The sequence below is a fragment of the Homalodisca vitripennis genome, chromosome 3 (genome assembly GCF_021130785.1).
Source record: "Homalodisca vitripennis isolate AUS2020 chromosome 3, UT_GWSS_2.1, whole genome shotgun sequence".
Classification (NCBI taxonomy): domain Eukaryota; kingdom Metazoa; phylum Arthropoda; class Insecta; order Hemiptera; family Cicadellidae; genus Homalodisca; species Homalodisca vitripennis.
This window is the reverse complement of record NC_060209.1, coordinates 31,324,050-31,345,669: the sequence shown is the minus strand read 5'-3', so window position 1 is coordinate 31,345,669 and position 21,620 is coordinate 31,324,050. Positions and strand designations below refer to the sequence as shown.

Genomic DNA, 21,620 nt, shown 5'->3' with positions numbered 1-21,620 from the left:
TTTTCTTCTATGATAACAAAGTTCCGTGCCTCCGATCCAACCTTGTGAGGATATTATCACATAATACAGAAGGAAAGTACAGTAAAGGTTTGTATTTACGAGATAAGAAACCACTCTAGAGAAGATTTTCAACAGCATTTGAAGTAGGTGAAACTAAAAATCGTCGTTTTTTGAGAATTCCTGATATACGAGAGCTGCCCAGTGCACAATTTAAAGTTGTGTTCCATAAACGTACATTTTTTATTACTAATTTAAGGTGTGTTTTTTATAGATGAAGGGTCGAATTCACTTGTAGTCCCTAATGTTCTGTATAAACATAGCTTTATTACAGTACAACTATATGTTTAATTAATTTAACCACAATGTTCCATTTTGTTTACATTTATAGTCTTGAATGCATAGAGTAAGCTTGATAACATCACTTCTTATATCATCATTTTCTGCAACCGATGTTTAGCATAGCATAAGAAAACATGCAGATAAAAAAAATGCTTTTCACTGTACATTTTAGCCAATATTCAGTATGCAGTGCTTGGTTATTACTGTAATGTTGATATAAAAGACAAAGTTAGGACTATCTAACAAAATATGCAAAGCTCAGAGCAAATTACAATGGCCATAAATATACACTTGATCGTGTAGATGGCCAGATTTTCTGGATCGTGGCAACAAGGCAAACTCAACATTGGCAACGGAAATATTATTCACTCAAACCAGAAGTACTGATACACGAGCAAAGCATACGAAATTGCGGGCGAAGGAGCGGGTAACTGCTAGCATGCGAATGCATTTAGATAACGAGATAGAGAGAGACAGGAAATCAGCCGCGGTATTGGTCATATTAATCGTATAATAACCAAGACACACAGCGAAACGTGGCCGCGTCAGCTTGTATCCTTGGTATATAAAACACTAAGTACTCAACTTAAAAATGATTTAATTATAACAAATCTTACGAGTTTCATCACAGCGCGCTGCAGCATCATTTTTGTGATTTCTAAGTAGTGTGATCATACCATCGCGCTATCTGCTATCAAGCCATTTATTGTGGTAGGACATTTACATCGTTAATGCTACTGCAATAATAGAACATTACGTTTCGATGATTTGAATGTATCATCTTCATAAAAGGTGTCATAAACATCAAGGCAAAAGGCTAAGAATATACAAGAAAGTTAAATTGTGGTGATAAACTAGCCGAAGTCATGGTTACCAACTGCAAAGAACATACGTAACAACTCATACATATACAAGAAGGTCCAGGGATAACTGGAGCTAAAGCTTATATTTAATAGCTGTTATAATTTTGTAACATTATAACGATGGCAAATGTCCGAAAACCTGCCATCTCATCAAATTATCCATTGTCAGTAGTAAACTTTAGTATTCACAGATAGCCAGGCAGCGTTGAACTATTTTGTGTTTAACTCCAACTTGTCTGGGATTGATATCAAGCCTTTTATTTGCTTAACAGAATCAACAACGTGACTGTTTGTTGGGTTGCTGGTCATGAGGGGATCTCTGGGAGCGAAAGAGCTGATTACTTGGCTAATTTGGGCTCAGCGTTGAACATGACATGACCTCAACTATTCTGTGGTATTTCTAGGTGTGAATCATTTGGGGCTGTCTCTAAATGGGTTCACGCTGAACATGAAAGAATGCGCAGTATGCATCCGGGTCTGAGAATGAGCAGAATGGTCCTACTCCCAGGGTGCCGTCTGGCCTTCTCTCCTTAAGTAGATCGGTGTCTTTTCGGGGTGTGGGTCTGATTACGAGACATGGCCACCTGAGGAAGCATCTTCACAGAGTCTGCATTCTTCGGGAGGATTTGCTCTCTGTAGGATTTGTGACGAGCGGGAGAAGACTGCTGAGCAACTGCTCTTCGACAGTCCTGCAATAGCGAGGGAGCGGTATGCCATTTTTGGTAGTCTGGAGAAGGGTGGTGAATTTTTCCAGGAGGACCTGATCGGTTGTAGAACTGTTGAAACCCTAGACTCATGATATACTTCCGGGGTGCGAAATATGTCCTTGAAGCTTAGTGCACAGGCAATAGGCAGCCCCTTAGAAGAAGAAGAATACACTTTAACCACGTATCTGTGATGCTAAAAGCTATATTTTTCCAAATTTACCACATGAGTGAAAATTATAATTGTGGGTGTTGATTGACCATGTGGTATGACAAAAAAGATCTAGCCGACATAGTGTGACATTCTAGCAGCTAAGTATATCCTCTAATAAGGGATCTAAAGCGAGTTGAAGGCGTTGGTAACTACAGGCGTTCCCAGGAGCTCCTAGTCTTGTTTGTAGCTGAGGGCTAGCAGAAGATTGAAGTAGGAGAACGCCGCCTTCAAACACTGAAAAATACAATGATAATTGAGAGTACTAGTGGAAAATGTGAATTATGAATGATAAAATGAATTATATAAATAGAATCTTAATAGAATTTCTATCAAGGTAACAACGAGAAGGCTAGGCAAACTGAAAGGAAGAATGCTTAAAAAGTTGTAAGGTTCTCAAAATTGGTGTTTAAGCTGCATTATTTACAAAAATAACGGCAAATCTTCATTGTAAATTATTCTGATTCTACTATCAAATTCTCTTTAAATACTGGTTGGATATATTTTTGTTGGATGAGCGTTAGCGAAGCCTAATACTCGAAGTGCTGGGCAAATTTAATTTCTGTCTTTTTCCGCACGATGTCTCGAAAATGAACTGACCGAAAGACTTGAAATCTTGCATGAAGTTTCATTTCTATAAAGGAAAAGCTGAGTTCGACGATGGTACATTATATCTACTTAGCAAACCTACTTGGTCTAAAGGGCAACCAGAGAAAATAGCAGAATTAATAAACTTGTTAAAAAAAACTAAATATGAGATTTTAACATGTGACATATCAACACATGAAGCCTAATTATTACCCCTACACATACAAGATATTCTTTTGTTGACTTTGTGTGTAGAATAGAGTAAAAGGAAAAGTCTGTATATATTTATCCTTTAAATACTGCTATGAAACACAACTTGATGAACAAACACATGTGATGTGTCATGAAGAAATGTATCCCGAAAAGATCTCATCTGTAGACATTAAAATTTGCATAAAACTCCATTTCCAAATATACAAGAATGAGCTGTAAGTCCAACCATGGAATTAGGCTTAGAGTCATGGAAGTCTACTATCACTCAGTAGGTGACATAATTTCTCATTCGTCTGCCAGGGAATGTTAGAATGCCCTGTCATCATTAAAATGTTATGTCATTAAAATATTGTGATTATCTGACCGTAGGACATCTTGAGAGTGAAACGTGTAATAGACTTTAAAATTTGCATTGAACCTCAGCGAAGCCTTTTATGCGCCTCATAGTGTGGTGTGTTCCTATCCCGTTAGAAGAAGAACAAAGAAAGGTTTGATAGTTCGTCCCCTTTTTAAAGTTCTTTTTAGGCCAGCACCGACCTTGGCGAAGGTAGCCAGGTTGGTGGGAAGGATGACAGCTTGGATGGTGACCCCTCTCTTGATCCGCTCTAGGATGATGCGGTAGCTGCGTTTAAACCGTGCAGATCTCTCAGTCCATTCACAGGCGTACACGTCGTTCCGGAAACTGGAAACCTGGAAGATGTCACTGGTTCAGACATACGGCGTTACGGTCATGTGGTCACACGTCAGAACAAATCATTCCAGTGTTGGTACCTCTGCATTGAGATGGCTGCCGAACCAGAAGTAGACGAACTCGTGTGAGATGAGAGCGGCAAACATGCAGAGCTGCTTGAACAGTTGCTCCAAGGCTCCTGCCTGATACAGCTTGCAACATACAAGTCACACAGTCTCAATATTCTGATCTACAACGTAATGTAAATGAAAATGTAGGGTTAGTTCAATAATACTAAATCCAGTGAGCTATAACCTGTGTCCAGGTTATTTTTGACGATGGAAGGATTGTGAAGGAAACAGGATTTTTCCTGACATTTGCCATCGTTCAGTGAAACAAGAAATCAGTAAACACTACGTTTCGAAATCTGCAATCTGATCTCTTCTTCAGGTAAAGAACTACCTGTTGTTGGGGTTACAAAGAACAAAATAGAACACAAATTTATTAAATATAGAGATTTTAGCAGCTGTGACCCAGAAAAAGTTTTAAGCGAGATAGCGGCTTGTGACTGGGATGGTATATTGAACGAACAAGACGTTGATATTGTGGAGGCATGGATAACAAATAATATCAGGAAAGTATATGACAAAAATGCCCCTGTAGTATGTAAGAAAGTGTCCAAGAAAAAAAAGCGCCATGGCGAAACGATGACATCCGAAAGATGACGAAGGTTTTAAAAATAAGTTGCGAAATAGATATTGGAAGTACAGGCATATAGATGACTGGGAGAGGTACAAAGAAATAAGAAACCGACTGAATAATATGATCAGAATTGCAAAAAAAGAGATTTTTTTCTGAAAAGCTATCCTCTTCAAAAAAAATCCAAAGGAGTTCTGGACATGCCTTAAGAAAGAAAAATGATATTGTACAAACAAGGGATTGCTCGAACATTCCACCAGAACTCAAAGCGATGAGATCAATGAATACTTTATAAACATGGGAGCTGGCCCGAAGATTGATAAAAGCGTATGGGAATTTTTTGCAACCAATGGCCGAGAAGAAATTAGAGATAAATTTAAGTTTTACGCTGTCAGTAAAAGAGACGTTATTTCGGCAATTGAATGAAATAAAATCTAAAGCTGTGGGCAGCGATGAAATTTCGATTGACATGATCAAGTCAGTGAGCCCCTACGCAGTCAAAGCCATTACACACCTGGTAAACGTTTGCCTGGTTGGCAGCGGGTTTCCAAAGTCATGGAAAAACAAGTATTGTTCGGCCAATACCGAAAGGGCAAGCTGCCAATCAGGTAGACCAGCTTAGGCCAATTTCAATGCTCCCAGGCATGTCTAAGATATGGAAAAGATTGCCATTAGACAAATAGACAGTTTTTATGAAAACAATCGGGTATTTTACCGAAGCTGCAATCGGGCTTCAGGCGCAATCATAGTACATGTACAGCCCTGACAAATCTTTTCAGTGATATGATTGACGCCAAAGACAGGGGTAAATATAACTCCATTGTTATGTTGGATTATTCTAAGGCCTTTGATTCAATGGACCATGAGATGCTTTTAGCGAAGATGAGCTATTATGGCTTTGACTTGAGCGTAGTCAATTGGATAAGGTCATACTTAGACTCCAGGCTGCAGGTGACGCGTTTAGGGAGTGAAACATCAACCCCGCTTGTGAAAGTATCGAGGCATTCCTCAAGGTAGTTGCCTAGGGCCTATTCTGTTCAATATGTACACAGCCGATATGCCAAGCTGTGTGCAAAATTGCACAGTTCATTTGTATGCTGACGACTCGCAGCTGCACTTGTCTTATGAGCCATCGCAGATGGTGTCAGCCATTGATATGATCAATGTCTACCTTGAAAAAAATATTGGGGTGGTCAATGGCGAATGGGCTGAAACTAAACATAGGCAAGTGCACTGTGTTGCATACGGCGCCACACAACATTGTGCAGTCCCTCAGTGAAAGAGGAGTGATGGTGAGGCTCGATGGCCAGAGTTTGGCTGTATTTGATAGGGCGAGAACTCTTGGCGTTGTGCTGGACAGCGGCCCTCACGTTCTCTGACCATGTCACGCATGCCTGTCAACGAGCACTCGGTAGACTGAGGGGACTCTACAGATTTAGAGATCTTTTACCTGAGTCTGCGAAACTACGTATCATGCAGTCACTAGTCCTGTCCCGTTTCGCCTACTGTTTCCCAGCCTACGGGAATAGCATTTTTTGGAGAAGACATGCATCGCATTCAAAAGTTGCAAAACTCTGCTATCCGTTTCATTTTTAATTTGAAACGATTTGAGCATGTCTCTCCTTACAGAGATGCCGCTGGGATGATGTCGGTAGAGACCGTCTGCAGGAGTCATGACGTGTTGCATGGTCCACAAGGCTCTTGTTAATCAGGAGCCTCAGTACCTTAGTGAGAAGCTCTCATTTCGGGATGAGGTCTCTCAGCGCAGAACCCGCCATGGGAATCTTCTTCACTTTCCCAAAGTTAGGCTGGAGTTGGGAAGGAGGAGCTTCTCTTATTTCGGCCCGAAATTGTACAACGACCTCCCACCAAACGAGAAACAATGTTCAATAGCTACATTTAAGAATAAGATGAGGCAGAATTTGCTTAATGTATAGATTTTCTTTATTTATTTGTATTTAATTTTCATGTATATGTTGTATTTTGACGATAGTTGTTCTGAAAAGCAGTTGTTCTGTATGTAACTGAGAAAACGCTTGATGAAAATAAAGACAACATTATTATTATTATTATTATTATTAACTAACCTAATACATAAGGCGTGCCACAATGCTTTGGTAAGATTTGTTTATTTTAACCTAGTTTGTAATTATGTATTAGGTTAGTTCTTTACCTGAAGAAGAGATCAGATTGCAGATCTCGAAAACGTAGTGTGTTTACTGATTTCTTGTTTCACTGAACGATGGCAAATGTCCGGAAAAATCCTGTTTCCTTCATAACCTGTGTGTTCTAAGCGTTCTCAATCCCAATGGTTGGCAATCCTTTTCTTCATTTGCATTGTTCCTGTTGTTCATTGACCTATTTTGTCAATTCTTAATTTATTTATTTGTTTTTATTACAAATATAGTTTTCATATCGAAATACGTAAATAAAACCATATAGTCTACTTTTGGTAAAGCTGACATATAACTCCTTAGAGCTACATTAAAATAGAAATTCCACCACAATGGTATGTTTATGCCGTATTTAGACTAATTTTCTTTAGTTTCTTATTATAGATAGAACCTAGTTTATAAAATGATTTCAATGTATTAATACACCCCTAACGTTTCTGTCTGACATGGTACAGTGTTGATGACTCACAGCAGCCCAAGGTTACAGGAGGCAAGCTGTGGGATTTTAATGTGTAATGGCAAGGATCAATAATTTATCAAGGTCCACGGCTCGACGGACAATGTATATAACTCTTATCAAACATAAATTTCGACTTAGGCTCAACAAAAATCCTCAACCTCTCCATAGACCCCAAACCATTTGGAAATTATTAGAGCTTTATTTTCCACTGTAGACTTTGGCGTTATGTTTTATATTTTTAATTTGTTACCTAAACAGCCCTAAGGGTTCAAATCAATAGAAGTTCAAGACACTATACAAGTATCACCTCCCCCCTCCCAAATTAAAATAGTTTAAATAACCTATGACACAAGAACTTATTCGCATTGTATAAGCACATATCCTGATTTGTTCTTGAAATCAGCAGAGAAATTCCTCCTAAGAAGGAAATCGATCGTGAGGTAATAACTGTATTAGGGGAATCCCCCTATCAAGTTCAAGTAAAACAAGGTTTTGAGCTTATAGAATAAAAATAGATTCTTGGCGCCTAGGCTCTGTATTTTGCGGGGTTTTTTTTTTAATTGGTGATACTTTAAAACCAATTAATCTGTGCTATTTTCAAATACAAAACATTTTTCTTTGGTATTTTAACGTTTTTAGTATTATAAAACGTATATGTATAAAATATTTTAAATTGTATTTCTATAAAGGATGAAATAACTATCATCACAAATGTACCATTGAAGAGTCTATTATCTTGAAGAGTCTATCTATAGAGGTGTGTTATCTATAAATTTGTACAATTGATCTATCCTAGTTTATCTGTCGACACCAAAGCACATATTTAAATAAAATATTTATTGTTGTATAAATCATAAAACATGTACTGATTATTTATAATTTAAATGTTAATAGTCTAATTTAATGTCAATAAAGATTGTTCAAAAGGTGTACTCGTTTTGCTCGAATCTCTCCCTTGTCAAGCGATTTAATTAAAACATTTCATAATTTTTTCTGAAAATAAATTAGACTACTTCCATGAGTAAACATTTAATAAATATTTAAAAATGGGATTTAAAATTCCGTACATTTTGATGTATCTTACTATAGGTATTATAACATATTCTTAACATCATAGGATAAAACGACCGATATTAAATTGCAATAGTACTATATCAAATAGTAATAATAAAGAAAAGAAAATTTGTTAAACACGGAGACATTTACTTCACACCTTAAGATTTGCAATCAAAAGTAGATTGGATTTATTGAAATATAGCCAGTGATCACAACACGAATTGATCAAAGAATTTGAATTAAAAATACTGAATTGTAACTTTTGTGAGTCTCTTACCTTGAAGATGTGGAATCCGGTCGAGCACAGCATGATCTGACTGTTGACGAACAAGTCGAGGATAGGGATGCCAAAGGTGGACTGCAGGTCCTTGTAGAATCTGGAGATACCAGTTCTTGTATAATAGTAGCAACATTACTATAAGGATTGCGTTGGCATTATTTACGTTTTTAGGTCTTAAGAGCAGGATGTAATGGTGGTCATCTTGATTTTAGCACCATAAGAAAGTTTTGGCCCCAACCCCCATTATTTGTGAGCACGGAATTATAGGAAATGTCTCATTTTAAAGATATCATTAATACGCGTTAAATAGTTTTTAGTTTTTTTCTGTATTTTTGTAGATTATCCAGTTAAAATCTTAAACTATTTTGTAATCCATCGGTTACATCCAATTTAAAAAATGTGTATTTTACAAAAAACAAAACAGTTTTTGATGCGTATTAAACATGTAAAAAAAAAACACCTTCGATAATTCTACGCATAAATATAATGGCGTAAACATGTTGGGGTCAGATTCCGTTATATGCCCCCAACGCTTGAACTTTTGCAATGAACTTAGAACGTTATAAAACGATGTAGTTGAGTAACAGAACTAACATTATGCCCCCAACGCTAATTTTTCATTTACGGATGATTATAATGAATTACAATTGGTTACTAGCTAAGAAAAAAGGGTACTTACGTATTATATCGACCACACCCCTACATTTCTCCAAACACAAAAATTAAACGAAAACAAACACTACCAAACAAAAACTAAACTCTTTATTGAAAAAAAACACACAAAACTTGTTTTTATTCTTGATCACACTCCGTCACCCAAAATGCGAGTGCCTCCGGCCATCAGCGCGGGCTTCGGCAGCACCAACTAAAGAAAAACATCCCTCGAGATAGTACTTATCAGTAAAATATCAAATTCTAGAGGGGCTGATCAGAAATATAAATTGAATTGTAATGGAAAGGCAATTATGTACCGTGCAAAACACTTAAATAATCATGTGATGCCTCGCGGCCTGCCATAATCGGGATTCTCGAGAAAGATAAGATAACAGCGACAACAATACCGATCGCAATACCTGGAAATTCTTGCTGATTGATGTAGTTACTTGTAAACGATGTAGTTACTCAACTACATCGTTTTATAACGTTCTATGTTCATTGCAAAAGTTCAAGCGTTGGGGGCATATAACGGAATCTGACCCATGTTGGACATTAATATTGCTCGTACTGAGGTTAATATCAAGATAGCCTTTAACTAATGGATGCCTTGGAATCCCTATGGCAGAATTTATAACACAGTAACGTTCAACATGAAATGTTCAATGTAATAACAGGAACTGTAGATATGCTACAATTAAGTTAGGCTATAGTAGAAAACTGAAAATGGGCTGAGATCTGCATTTGAATTACAGTTTCAATTTACAGTGTAATTTTCAACATTTAATCGGTAGCAGAGTACGAAATACATAAAAAAACGTTTTATCTTGGAAGACAGGCGCTACCACTATATTAAATCAAAATCTTATCCTATAACTCCAAAAATACACCTATGGCTTATCTAAAATCTGAAAAGCTCATAAGTATTTTATTTGAATATTACTGCCGTATTACAGTTATGATTGATTTCATGGCCGAATTACATTCCAAAAGCCCTCTAAAAATGTACAAAAACTTTTATGGATTCAAAAAAAGGAATAACTTAAATTAGTCAAATAATATGACAGTAGACATTTTTTTGTATGATGTTATAAGAAAAAATTGAGTTGCGCCTTCAATTTAGGGCTGTGGAAGTCACACATTGCTGTAATTAGATTGCAATTACCTGAAAAGTCACGGCGCTTCACTGCACGGAATTGATAAAACATAAACAGCTTATAATATTCAATTTTTCTTACTTGTGCGAACATTATTTGTTGCATATTATTGTTGGTATTATTACTGAATAAAAATATAGTAATCTACACGAACTGAGCTAATAACCTAAATTTGGTCTGATCAATTATTATGTTGAATTATTACATGGACAGTTTCAATTATACCTCTGCCATAATTTGTTTACGGTAGTGGCAGTATCGTTTTGAAAGGACCACTTGTATCGTTCAAATCATTTAGATGAGATGAATGATTCTAGAATAAATGAGAATGTTGTGTAGTAGTAATATCTAGAGTTAACAATGTCAAAAGTAAAATACATATTAATTATTACAACTCGCGCTCGCTCGCCGACCAACAAAGTAAGACTGTTGACACAAAAGCGTAATCAGAGAACCTTAAAACACCCAAGTAAGAAAATAATCAGGAAAGATCATGGCGTCAAATCACGAAAAATGGTAAGGGAGTCAGGGGACTGACCGATAGAAGTGACTACTTCTTATAACGGACTGTGAATATATATTTTGAAGAAGTATGTTTCCTAATTACTAAAAGTTTATTTTTTATGTATAACATTATTAGAGACAGTGAAATCTTTAACATAAAAATGTTTACATTTTCTATTCATTGTATACATATTTTTGTTAATGTTTTTACTTTTATATATTACAATGATCAATGACTTCTAAATATTAAATTAATAAATATTTACACATTTTCATTATTATCGTTTATATTAGTTTCCATCCAAACCAATTAACTCATTTTCATTGGCATTATATTGAAATTATGGGTTTATGATAACTGAAATAAGAAATAATAACATGTAAGGCCCAATGTATTGAGTAAAGATTATAATTGTAACTAACAGAAAGACTAATGTTCTTCCAAGATTAAATTTCACTACGTTTTGATAGCTAGACAAAATCTAATCAATTTATTTTTTATTCTCTATTAAATCCCGTCAGGACTAAAATAGTAGTAAACTGGGATAGGAATTAACCGTGCAGACATTCAGTTTGGAATCCAATGCGCTTTAAATAATACTATTAAATTGTGCATAAATTAATCAATTTCACGTTGGATGTATTAATAAATAAATTAGTAGTTCGTAGATTTATTAAAACTAGTATATTTTACCATGTATTTTAGTCTGTTTGCAACGATTGTTTGGAGTTGGAAGTTGTTTGGTGTGTTAAAGTCAACATAGCTACTAATAGCAGAGTATGAATTGTAAATTTTTACAGCTTTTAAATTGGAGCTTAAGTAACTTAATCTGAAAAATACAAAAACCAAGGAAGGTCTGCAGAAGCAGGGATAGAACCAGACGATGCGATACTTCGGACAACATTTACGACAATAATAATATGAGTATCATTGTAATCAGGGAAGAGGGAACTCATTCAGAATCGAACTCGTGACCATTGGTTGGTAAGTACCTAAGCTACAGTGAGGATTTCTTAAGTACCGTCCCTATAAAATAAAAGAAGCAAACGGCCGAGTCCTTTTAAATCGTTAATCCGAAGCTAGTGAAGACTCTAAATTTTTATCTCTTCTGATAACACTCTAAATCTATACACAGACTACTAAGTTGTAAAATATTTCTGGACCATTTATCGATATATGGTAAATACAGTGTGCGTGTTTCCTTTAGTTTACATAAATGAATAAATGATTTATTTCCTAAAAAAAACACATAAATATTAGTACCAAGACAAAATCATATGAGTATTTCAAGTATATACTAACATAAAATAAAATTCTGTTATGACAAATAAAATATATAGTTTTAATTGGAAAATATTGTGCCAAAGGCAAAGCCTGATTAGGGATTCCATCAGATAAGTTCAACATTTAGATAAAGAGTTCTTTTGCGGTTGTAGACACTATAACTATTTATAACTACTAATCCCATAAATTCACTTATTGTTACATTTACTTTTAAAGGTACGAAACAGAATTAATAAAACTTAACTTACCCTTCGTGAATTTAAAAATAAACAGAAAACACTTAATTTAAAGAAAATATACGTCTTAAAACATTGTCACAGACCGGCTGTTAAGTATTTATTGCATTAAATAACTTGTTTTTTTATTGCCTAATATGAAAAGGCTACTTTTATTGAATAAAATAATTATGTATATATTTTTTTGTGCAACTTATACTCTATATTTGCCTTTATTTACTAAACTGTATATACTACATTAATTCTATATCTCTTTCTGCGGCCTAGTGCCTACAATACCATTCCTTACTGGATTAAAATATTCACGTACAGTGGAGTGGACAGACCAATGAACCATTGTTTTCCCGAATCAGCTGTTTACTGTACACTGACCAACCAATCACAACGGTTGACTTATCAATTGCCCACCTTGCAAGCGTAGGCACGCTTGCTCATTGTACTCTCGATCCCGCCTGGGGCACTTATGTACTCTCTAGCCACTGCTTACCATACTTACTCTCTCCCCCATGTGTTACTCTCTCATTTAAATATTAGTTTATTCTATTTGTTTGTACATTTACATTAACATTAAAGTCAATGCTCTGGATTGGCAATCTCTACCAGAACGTCTCTGCTCCCGGACACCCGCGTTACTACGTGCTCTACAGGACTGGCCACAGTGTTATGAACTATTCGTTTGCGGTCGTTATTGTGCGTGAGTGAATCCGTGAAGGACATCTTCCGTCTTCACGCCCTGCCTACAAGACAGCAGCCTATTTCCAACACTTACTGATCACAACCTGGCCCTCAACAACAGCAGACTACGGTTAGGTACCTCTCATGAAAATAAAGGTAACTGTTTTATTTTATACACTTTATTTGAATATGCACTGTTCATAAATCATTACGTGTAACCTAGTGAACTCTTGTTAAAATCAGTGTGTTCGGCGTCTTCACTGCCTAGTGTGAAAGTGGTCCTTCTTAGTCGAGCCTCTAAAATATTATTTCACGGTTCTATAACCAAATTCCATTCTTTTCATGGTCCTTCGAGCCGGATAATAAGAACTTTAGTCCATTGGTGAATATCAGTGCAATCTCAACTCTTATAAGCTATATACAGTGCATATTTCAAAGTGTGGTTTCAGGTTCTTTCACGATTGCAAAGTCCGTGCATATCGATTTCCAATCCCCTCTCCAGTCATATCAGCTGTGATCATATCAGCTGTGACGTCTGATCATATCAGCTGTGGTGCTCTGTCGACTGCATTGTTTTGTTGACAATCAAGCTTTCAGACTGTTACAGCACAGGTGAACTGATTACTGTGTTTAATGGTTACCGCTTCTCAATACTTGCTGGTTATCAGCCCTACTTGTAATACGCATTATTCTAAGCAGGTTAAATATAAAACAATCTTGGTTATTGACACTTTACCTTGAGCAGGACTTGCACCCTTATTGCAAAATTAAATGTTTATTTTGTCAACACTATATTCTAGTCTCAGCTTAAAAAGAAAAAAAGTCTACTTACTGCTCACAATTGTTTATTATAATTTCTATTTTGAACATTGCTCACGCATATGTATGCATGGTTTATGGTTACTGTCACAACACTACCATACTTTACCACTGACAGTTTACATGTAGTACGTGCGCATAATGTTTCCAGAGCCTCTGCTACATTATAGCTGAATTTAGCTCAACAATAACCTTAATTGTTGTTTATTATTTAATAACAACTTGTCTTGTTTACGTTTTTCCATAATAACAGTGTATTTTATTTTCTCGAAACAAAACTATACTATAGGCCTATACGAGCCTACTCTACTTATTGCATTATTATTGAGTTTTTACCTCAAAAAAAACTAAACAATATTTTTTTTAAATTGTTTTTCATTGTATTATATTGTTTAGATACTTCTTATTTCTTGGGGAAAATACTTCAGAGGAAAATAATTTTAGTTTCTATTTTTATCACTGTCTCAATTCAAGAGGACAATATTTTGTTTACTTTTCACCTTTGAAGTTTTACTCAAATTGATTAATTTTCTACAAACACTTTCAACATGGCGATGTCTCTTAAAGTGGCCAATGCAAAGCGAGAACACCTCTTTTCTCAGATACAAAGTATCTATGATTTAACTAAGAAGACTTCCGATCCAAATATACTTCAGCAGTTGCTTGTCAGAGCTAAATCTATTCAGAGACTTAGACAGGAATTTTCAGCAATATTAGACTTGTGCCACGAGTTGGAATTAAAAGTGGATGCCGACTATACACCTAACTATTCCGCATTAGCGAGCGTGGACGAGTTAGTTGATTACATTTCTGCTAACGGCTTATGATTGAGACCAAGAGACAAGCTAAAGCTAATAAAAGCGAAAACTATTCCGCCTGCCTCTCCTCAAGTCAACGTCCGGCTACCGAAATTGGAAATTAAAACTTTTGACGGAGCTTGCCTTGGACTTCTGTACGTTCATCAACGTTTATGAACAAGCCGTACACAACAATGCGCACTTAAGCGATGTAATGAAATTTCAATATCTCTTGAGCGTGCTTTCAGGCGAACCACTCTCTGATGATAAAGTCGCTAAATATAACTGAACAAAAATTATGCAATCGCTTATCAGCTGCTGAAGGATCGCTACCATAATACTAGGCGTCTACTCACACTACATTTTAAATCAAATACTAGACCTTCCTGTCATCTCCAGCACATCTGTGAAGAATTATCCGTGCTTTTCCTTAATCTTTTTCACGAACATACGCAATCACTTAAAGCGTTAAACAATGTCATCACTAGTAACAACCCACTTCTCTCAGCCTTGTTATTACGCAAGATTGATAATCGGATGGTCACACGCCTAGAACAGTTTCGAAAAAAGGAAGAGCTTCATACTTTGCCCTCGGTTGAACAAATAATTGAGTTTCTCAACCTGGAATGCAGCCACATTGAGGACAGTAGTCTACATGACAATATTGTGGACCCCAAAGAACGCTTCAAGTTCTTATTTTGGGTCAAAAACCCAGATTTGATAAACCCAAATCGTCTCTTAAAAAACGTGAGCTTGTTAGCGGCTTCCTCTCCACCCTCCTCGGCCTATAAACAAGGCCCATTTCATGTTTTTATTGCCATCAGAGCGGTCATAAAATTTATGGCTGTCCCAGCTTCGGCCAAAAGACACCTCAAGAACGGCACGGGATTATTAAACAGCACAACCGCTGTTCTTCTTGTTTGGGAACGCACAGATTAAGTGAATGTCAGTCTAAATTCACGTGTCGAACATGTCGTGGTCGTCATCATACCTTGCTACACTTCACTGATCGGCCAACACGGTCCAGTGTTAGTACATCGGACCGCGTTCGTCCCGTTGTGGAGAGAACGGCCGTGACGGCGGCCGGCCTGCACAGAGCAGTGCAACACCTACACCTGCTGTCCGCCCCTCGCCTGCGACCACAGCGCTCTCACCTCCTAGCCCGGCCGAACACACCACACTACACGCTCATGGCACACTGCATCAAGACTCGCCCTCTAGTACCACGGTTCTTCTGGGTACTTCTCTTGTCAAGCTCACGCCTCTAACGGACAAGCTTATGTCTTTCGTGCGTTAATTGATTCAGGAAGCATGCTAAAATTTTATAAGCGAGAAAGGCCTCCCAACTGTTGGGTACACAGCGCCGTCCAGCCACTATTAATGTCGCCGGCCTTTCTCAAACCTCTGCTCACACACGCGGATTTTTAAACTCTGGGAGTGGAAACTCTTGCTGGCCACCCAGTTGCCGCCCCGCACTCGTTCCACATATTGCCACAAATCACTGTAGATCTCCCACGAGGGCAAATATATCTCAGGAGGTCATGAATTAAGGTTAAAAAATATTACACTGGCTCTGATCAACCTTCCACCTCCCTGGTGGCATTGACGTGCTTATTGGTGGAGCACTATTTCCAACATATTCTTACTCACGAGACCTACTCTCTTGGTCTCAATTTTACCTCACGCCCTGGGCACCTGTTTTGGTTTCGTGCTGATGGGGACGGCTCCCTGCACACCACTGACGCAGTCTGTCTCTACTATGGCTGTCTCTCTTCTCTCGACTGCTGAGATGGACCTCCACGCCCTCTCTGCAGCGTTCTGGACACAAGAGGAACTGCCTGCTCCCAGTAAAAGGTCTGCAGAGGAAACTCAGTGCGATGAATATTTTTCTACCACGCACTCCAGGGACCGTGAGGGTCGATATATGGTCCGCCTCCCTTTCAAGAACACCAGTACTCATCTGGGAAATTCCAAAGTTCATGCTGAAAGTAGACTCTATTCACTCGAGCGCAAGCTCCACGCTCCCACTAATGTGGAGTATTATTATAATTTATATTTCTGATTTTATACATGAATATCTCTCTCTAGGCCATATGCAGGGCTGCCCTACTCCTGACTTAAGCACTCCCCACTACTTTCTGCCACACCACGGTGTTTTTAAAGCACAAAGTAGCACCATCCAAACTACGCGTCGTTTTTGACGCCAGTGCCAAAACCAGTTCCGGACTTCTCTCTCAACGACACTCTGTTGACTGGACCTAAACTGCAAAATAATATTTGTGACATTCTTCTGCGCTTCCGCCTTCAGAACGTAGTGTTCTCTTGTGACATCATCAGACAGATGTACCGCCAAATCAAGGTGCATCCTGACGATCAACATTTCCAACTGATCTTATGGCGTGATCACCCCACCGACTTGATGTCCAACGTTCAAGCTCACGACAGTTACCTACGGCCTAAAACTGTTCACCCTACTTGGCCATCAAAACGCTACATCAATTGGCAGAAGACGAAGGTCACCGCTACCCCCATGCTGCTGAGATTCTCAAGCACCAGAGCTACGTCGACGACCTGATCTGCGGAGCTGAGACTGAAGAACTCGCCGGCTGAACTTCAAGATCAACTCATCAAACTCCTTCGGCTCGGTGGCTTTGAGCTCCGGAAATGGGTCTCGAACTCTCCGAGGACTTCTGCAACACCTTCCTGAAGATCATCGGGAAATCCCAGTTTTTCTGCAATCCTCTCAGGAGCCTCATTTCTCTATTTTGGGCCTTAATGGACCCCTCTGACTGACACGTTTACGTTTAATTTTAATTTTTCTTGTGAAAACCCCACTAAGCGTAAAGTGTTAAGTCTCATTTCTCAAGTCTATGACCCCTGTGGTTTTTTGGCGCCTTGCATAATGCTCGCAAAAAATATCATGCAACTCGTATGGATTTCTGGCATAGATTGGGATGATCCGCTCCCTCCAGAAATATACAAAAAATGGCACGCATTTTTATTTGAACTTAAGCACGTTGCTACTATTACAATTCCTCGTGCTATCCCCTACTCTGCTGCTACTCACTGGGACTTGCACGGTTTCTCTGACGCCTCAGAACTAGGCTATGCTGCTGTAGTCTACATCCGCTCTACCTCAATGACACGGTGCACGTAAGCCAAGTTATAGCTAAAACTCGCGTCGCTCCTCTCAAAAGAGTGACGCTGCCCGACTGGAGCTATGCGCAGCTCATCTCCTGGCCCAACTTGTGAAAATATTGTGTTACTCAATTAGCTCCCACCCACAAGTTTGGTTCTATTGTCTGCTGGTGCGACTCTACTGTGACCCTCGCGTGGATCAAACAACACCTTCTTATCGCCTCAAAAACCTATGTGGCTAATCGTGTGGCGCAAACTCAAGAGCTTGTTGCTGTGGAGTGCTGGCGCTACATACCCAGTGCTTCCAATCCTGCTGACTGCGCCTCCCGTGGGATCCTTCCCTCTCAATTGGTGGATCATCCCCTTTGGTGGCATGGACCCGACTGGTTGCGTTCTCCCCTCCTCGGCCTGGCCAGATACTGATTCCAGCCTGGACTCGGTCTCTCTGGAGGAGCTAGGGGGAGCTGAAGCATTCCACTCCTGTCATTGCCTTGGCCACAGCACGCCTACGTGGGACCTCCTCATCCAGTACTCTTCCTGGAGGAAAAAATTGCTGCACGTGATGGGCCTACGTCTTGCGTTTTTATCCACAACTGTCGTTCACCAAAACCGCCACTTCGGACCTCTCTCCAAGACAGAACGGGACTCCGCCCAGCTGCGAATTTTCAAGACCGTGCAAGAGGAAGCTTTCACTGAAGATCTAGCTCTACTGCGGGACCGAAAGGAACGTGTTCTACCAGACTTCAACGCCTCGCCCCATTCCAGGGTCCGGATGGACTTCTCCGCGTCGGCGGCAGACTGCGCCACGCTGACCTCCCGCCGATCATGTCTCACCCGTGCATCCTGCCCAAGAAGCACCCTGTCGTGGGACTCCTCATTGACCATGTCCATGTCAAATATCTCCAGACTCTTCAGCAGCGCCTCAAGTGGAGCACTCCTTCCCGCAACCTCCAACCTGGAGACCTCGTCTGGTGCATCAGGATTACTCCGCTCTCTCATGGCCCCCTTGCACGGGTCACTGATGTCACTCCAGGACAAGATGGTACAGTTCGAGTGGTACATCTCAAGACCTCAAGTGGAACTCTCACTCGTCCAGCAGTGAAGGTGTTTCTCTTACCTCACCTCTACAATTAATTAACTGTCTCTCTACCACCGCCTATAACCTTTGTAATTTGAGCCTATGTTGCCTCTTTCTCTCATTGAATCCCAAGGTGATTCAAGGCGGCCGGTAATGTTAAGTATTTATTGCATTAAATAACTTGTTTTTTATTGCCTAATATGAAAAGGCTACTTTTATTGAATAATAATTATGTATATATTTTTTGTGCAACTTATACTCTATATTTGCCTTTTATTTACTAAAACTGTATATACTACATTAATTCTATATCTCTTTCTGCGGCCTAGTTGCCTACAATACCATTCCTTACTGGATTAAAATATTCACGTACAGTGACAGACCAATGAACCATTGTTTCCCGAATCAGCTGTTTACTGTACACTGACCAACCAATCACAACGGTTGACTTATCAATTGCCCACCTTGCAAGCGTAGGCACGCTTGCTCATTGTACTCTCGATCCCGCCTGGGGCACTTATGTACTCTCTAGCCACTGCTTACCATACTTACTCTCTCCCCCATGTGTTACTCTCTCATTTAAATATTAGTTTATTCTATTTGTTTGTACATTTACATTAACATTAAAGTCAATGCTCTGGATTGGCAATCTCTACCAGAACGTCTCTGCTCCCGGACACCCGCGTCTACCGTGCCTCCTACAGGACTGGCCACAGTGTTATGAACTATTCGTTTGCGGTCGTATTGTGCGTGAGTGAATCCGTGAAGGACATCTTCCGTCTTCACGCCTGCCTACAAGACAGCAGCCTATTTCCAACACTTACTGATCACAACCTGGCCCTCAACAACAGCAGACTACGGTTAGGTACCTCTCATGAAAAATAAAGGTAACTGTTTATTTTATACACTTTATTTGAATATGCACTGTTCATAAACTCATTACGTGTAACCTAGTGAACTCTTGTTAAAATCAGTGTGTTCGGCGTCTTCACTGCCTAGTGTGAAGTGGTCCTTCTTAGTCGAGCCTCTAAAATATTATTTCACGGTTCTATAACCAAATTCCATTCTTTTCACCGGCAAACCAAAATGACAAATAATAAAGGTTTTCTTTTAAACACTGAAGCACGTCTATTTTAAAGAAACTTAATACACTACCATATTTACATACCTCAGTAACATACATTGTGAGAGAAAATAAATTTGTTATTGAATGATAGTTAAAAGATACTGTCCATACTTAAAAGCCAAGTATATAACAAGTAAGTAACACTTCTAAGGAATTTATTTGATCACGTCGAGTGAACCGATTTCATAGTGCTTACTGAATGGTTAATAGTTATAAAGTAATAGTAAGTGTCACACAGAGTATTCCAACCGTGAAGGTGGTAAAGCATTACTAAATTAAATTAGCAAATAATTGAATTTAGCTTTTAACTAGACAATCGTCCTTAATTTAGAGCGATGCTCATTTATCGAGTATACTCACTGCAGAAGTGTGTTGTGGTGGTCAACAAAAGACTTGAGGAGGTCCTGGGCATGGTGGTCGACGTGGTCGTCGGACCTCCACCCTAACACGACTTCCCTGGCCGAACAGTGGAGTGCCCGGTGGCGAGCTAGAGGCGCCAGTAGCCTGAAGGCTCGGCCCAGGGCGGCGAACTGTGCACACAGTATGTTGATGAAGCCGGCGCACAAGGTGATGCCGGTGATATGTATGTAGCCCTCGCAGACAGTTATCATCAGCTGTAGAACGTAGACTGCGTAATACGCTATGTTGGTGAGCTCCAGAGGCACCGTCATAGGGAACAGCAGAGATTTGTTCTCAGGCGGAAGGTGGACTCTGTAAACTTTTGAGACCCCTATGAAACTCGAGTGGACGGAGAAAATGATGACGGAAATCGTGATCACCAAAACCGCGTTGTTTTTCTCTGCAACTATTTGATGTTTGTTATGTTTTATATAAGTTTTACCAAAGTCGTTGAAGTTGGTTTCGACAAGTGTCAGCATCTTCAAGATTGTCTTTTGCTTCCAGATGAGGATGATGTAGGTGGACAGCGAGTAGCCCAAGAGGGTGATGTGCATGAGAGCTTCTGTACCCTTGTAGATGTCCTGGGGTATGAACAGGAGCTGGTGGAGAGTTCCGAGTAACCCCAAACACAGGAATCCGACTATCCCGGCCACCACGGGTTTGTTCAGGGTGCGGTCTTCTGGACCCTTCCACAATCCGGATATTGTCAGACAGAACTTGGCTATTCTCATGTACACGGAATCTCTGTCCGAGGGAATGTCGAGGTACACTATCTGGTCCTCCCCCTGGCACGAAATGATTTTCAGAGTTGACCACATACTTGGAAACCCCATGGAGTGTACCGCTCGGAGGCCTGATGCTTTACTGTTTAAAACATCTGGTGGAAAACCTCCACTGGGAACTCTTCGATAGCTGCAATTATTCTTTGAACAGTCACGGAAGTGCAGCTAGCAGTTTAAAAACTTTCAACCTCACAAACCACTACTGCAGTTGACGTGTAAATAAAAGAACAAGGGAATAGACATCTGTCGTGTTTTTCTTTTAACGTTTCAGAAGTACTTCATGTTCTCAAAGTTCTCAAAGAAAATATATTATTTATTAAGCTAAGTTTACATAAATAAGGTTCGGTGTTCCAAATTGCATGAACGTAGCCAGCGAGGGAGCCCAGGGGGTCCGGAACCCCTAAATTTTCAATTTTTTAAACTTTTTTAATTTTATAGTAAACTATTATTGTTATTTAGGTAATTCAGTATTATTGACACATACTGTTGAAAGATTGTTCTCAGCATTGAAATGGATCGAGAAATTTTTGAGAAACAGTATGGGGAATGAGCTGCATTTGCCTTACTTTCTGCCCACTACGGGAAAATGTCAGTCATCTTGACCCCTCCCCCCACCAATTTGTTTTCCTTCCTACGTTCTTGTCAAAGTGTTATTTAAGTTGAATTTCAAAGTCACAAAAGACATTTCAACAGTTTCACATCGCAATAAAGAA

General features: G+C 39.1%; 1 protein-coding gene across 1 annotated transcript; it reads right to left on the bottom strand.

Annotated features, from left to right (window-relative positions):
* Positions 1-1,097: 1,097 nt before the first annotated feature.
* LOC124358131 (odorant receptor 10a-like) lies at positions 1,098-20,943 on the bottom strand. Its single transcript, XM_046810424.1, has 5 exons — positions 20,087-20,943; positions 8,255-8,354; positions 3,690-3,800; positions 3,456-3,608; positions 1,098-2,354 (listed from the first exon to the last, which is right to left on the bottom strand). The coding sequence occupies exons 1-5, from the start codon at positions 20,941-20,943 to the stop codon at positions 2,292-2,294; spliced, it is 1,284 nt and encodes a 427-aa protein (XP_046666380.1). The 3' UTR covers positions 1,098-2,291.
* Between the last annotated feature and the right edge of the window lie 677 nt (positions 20,944-21,620).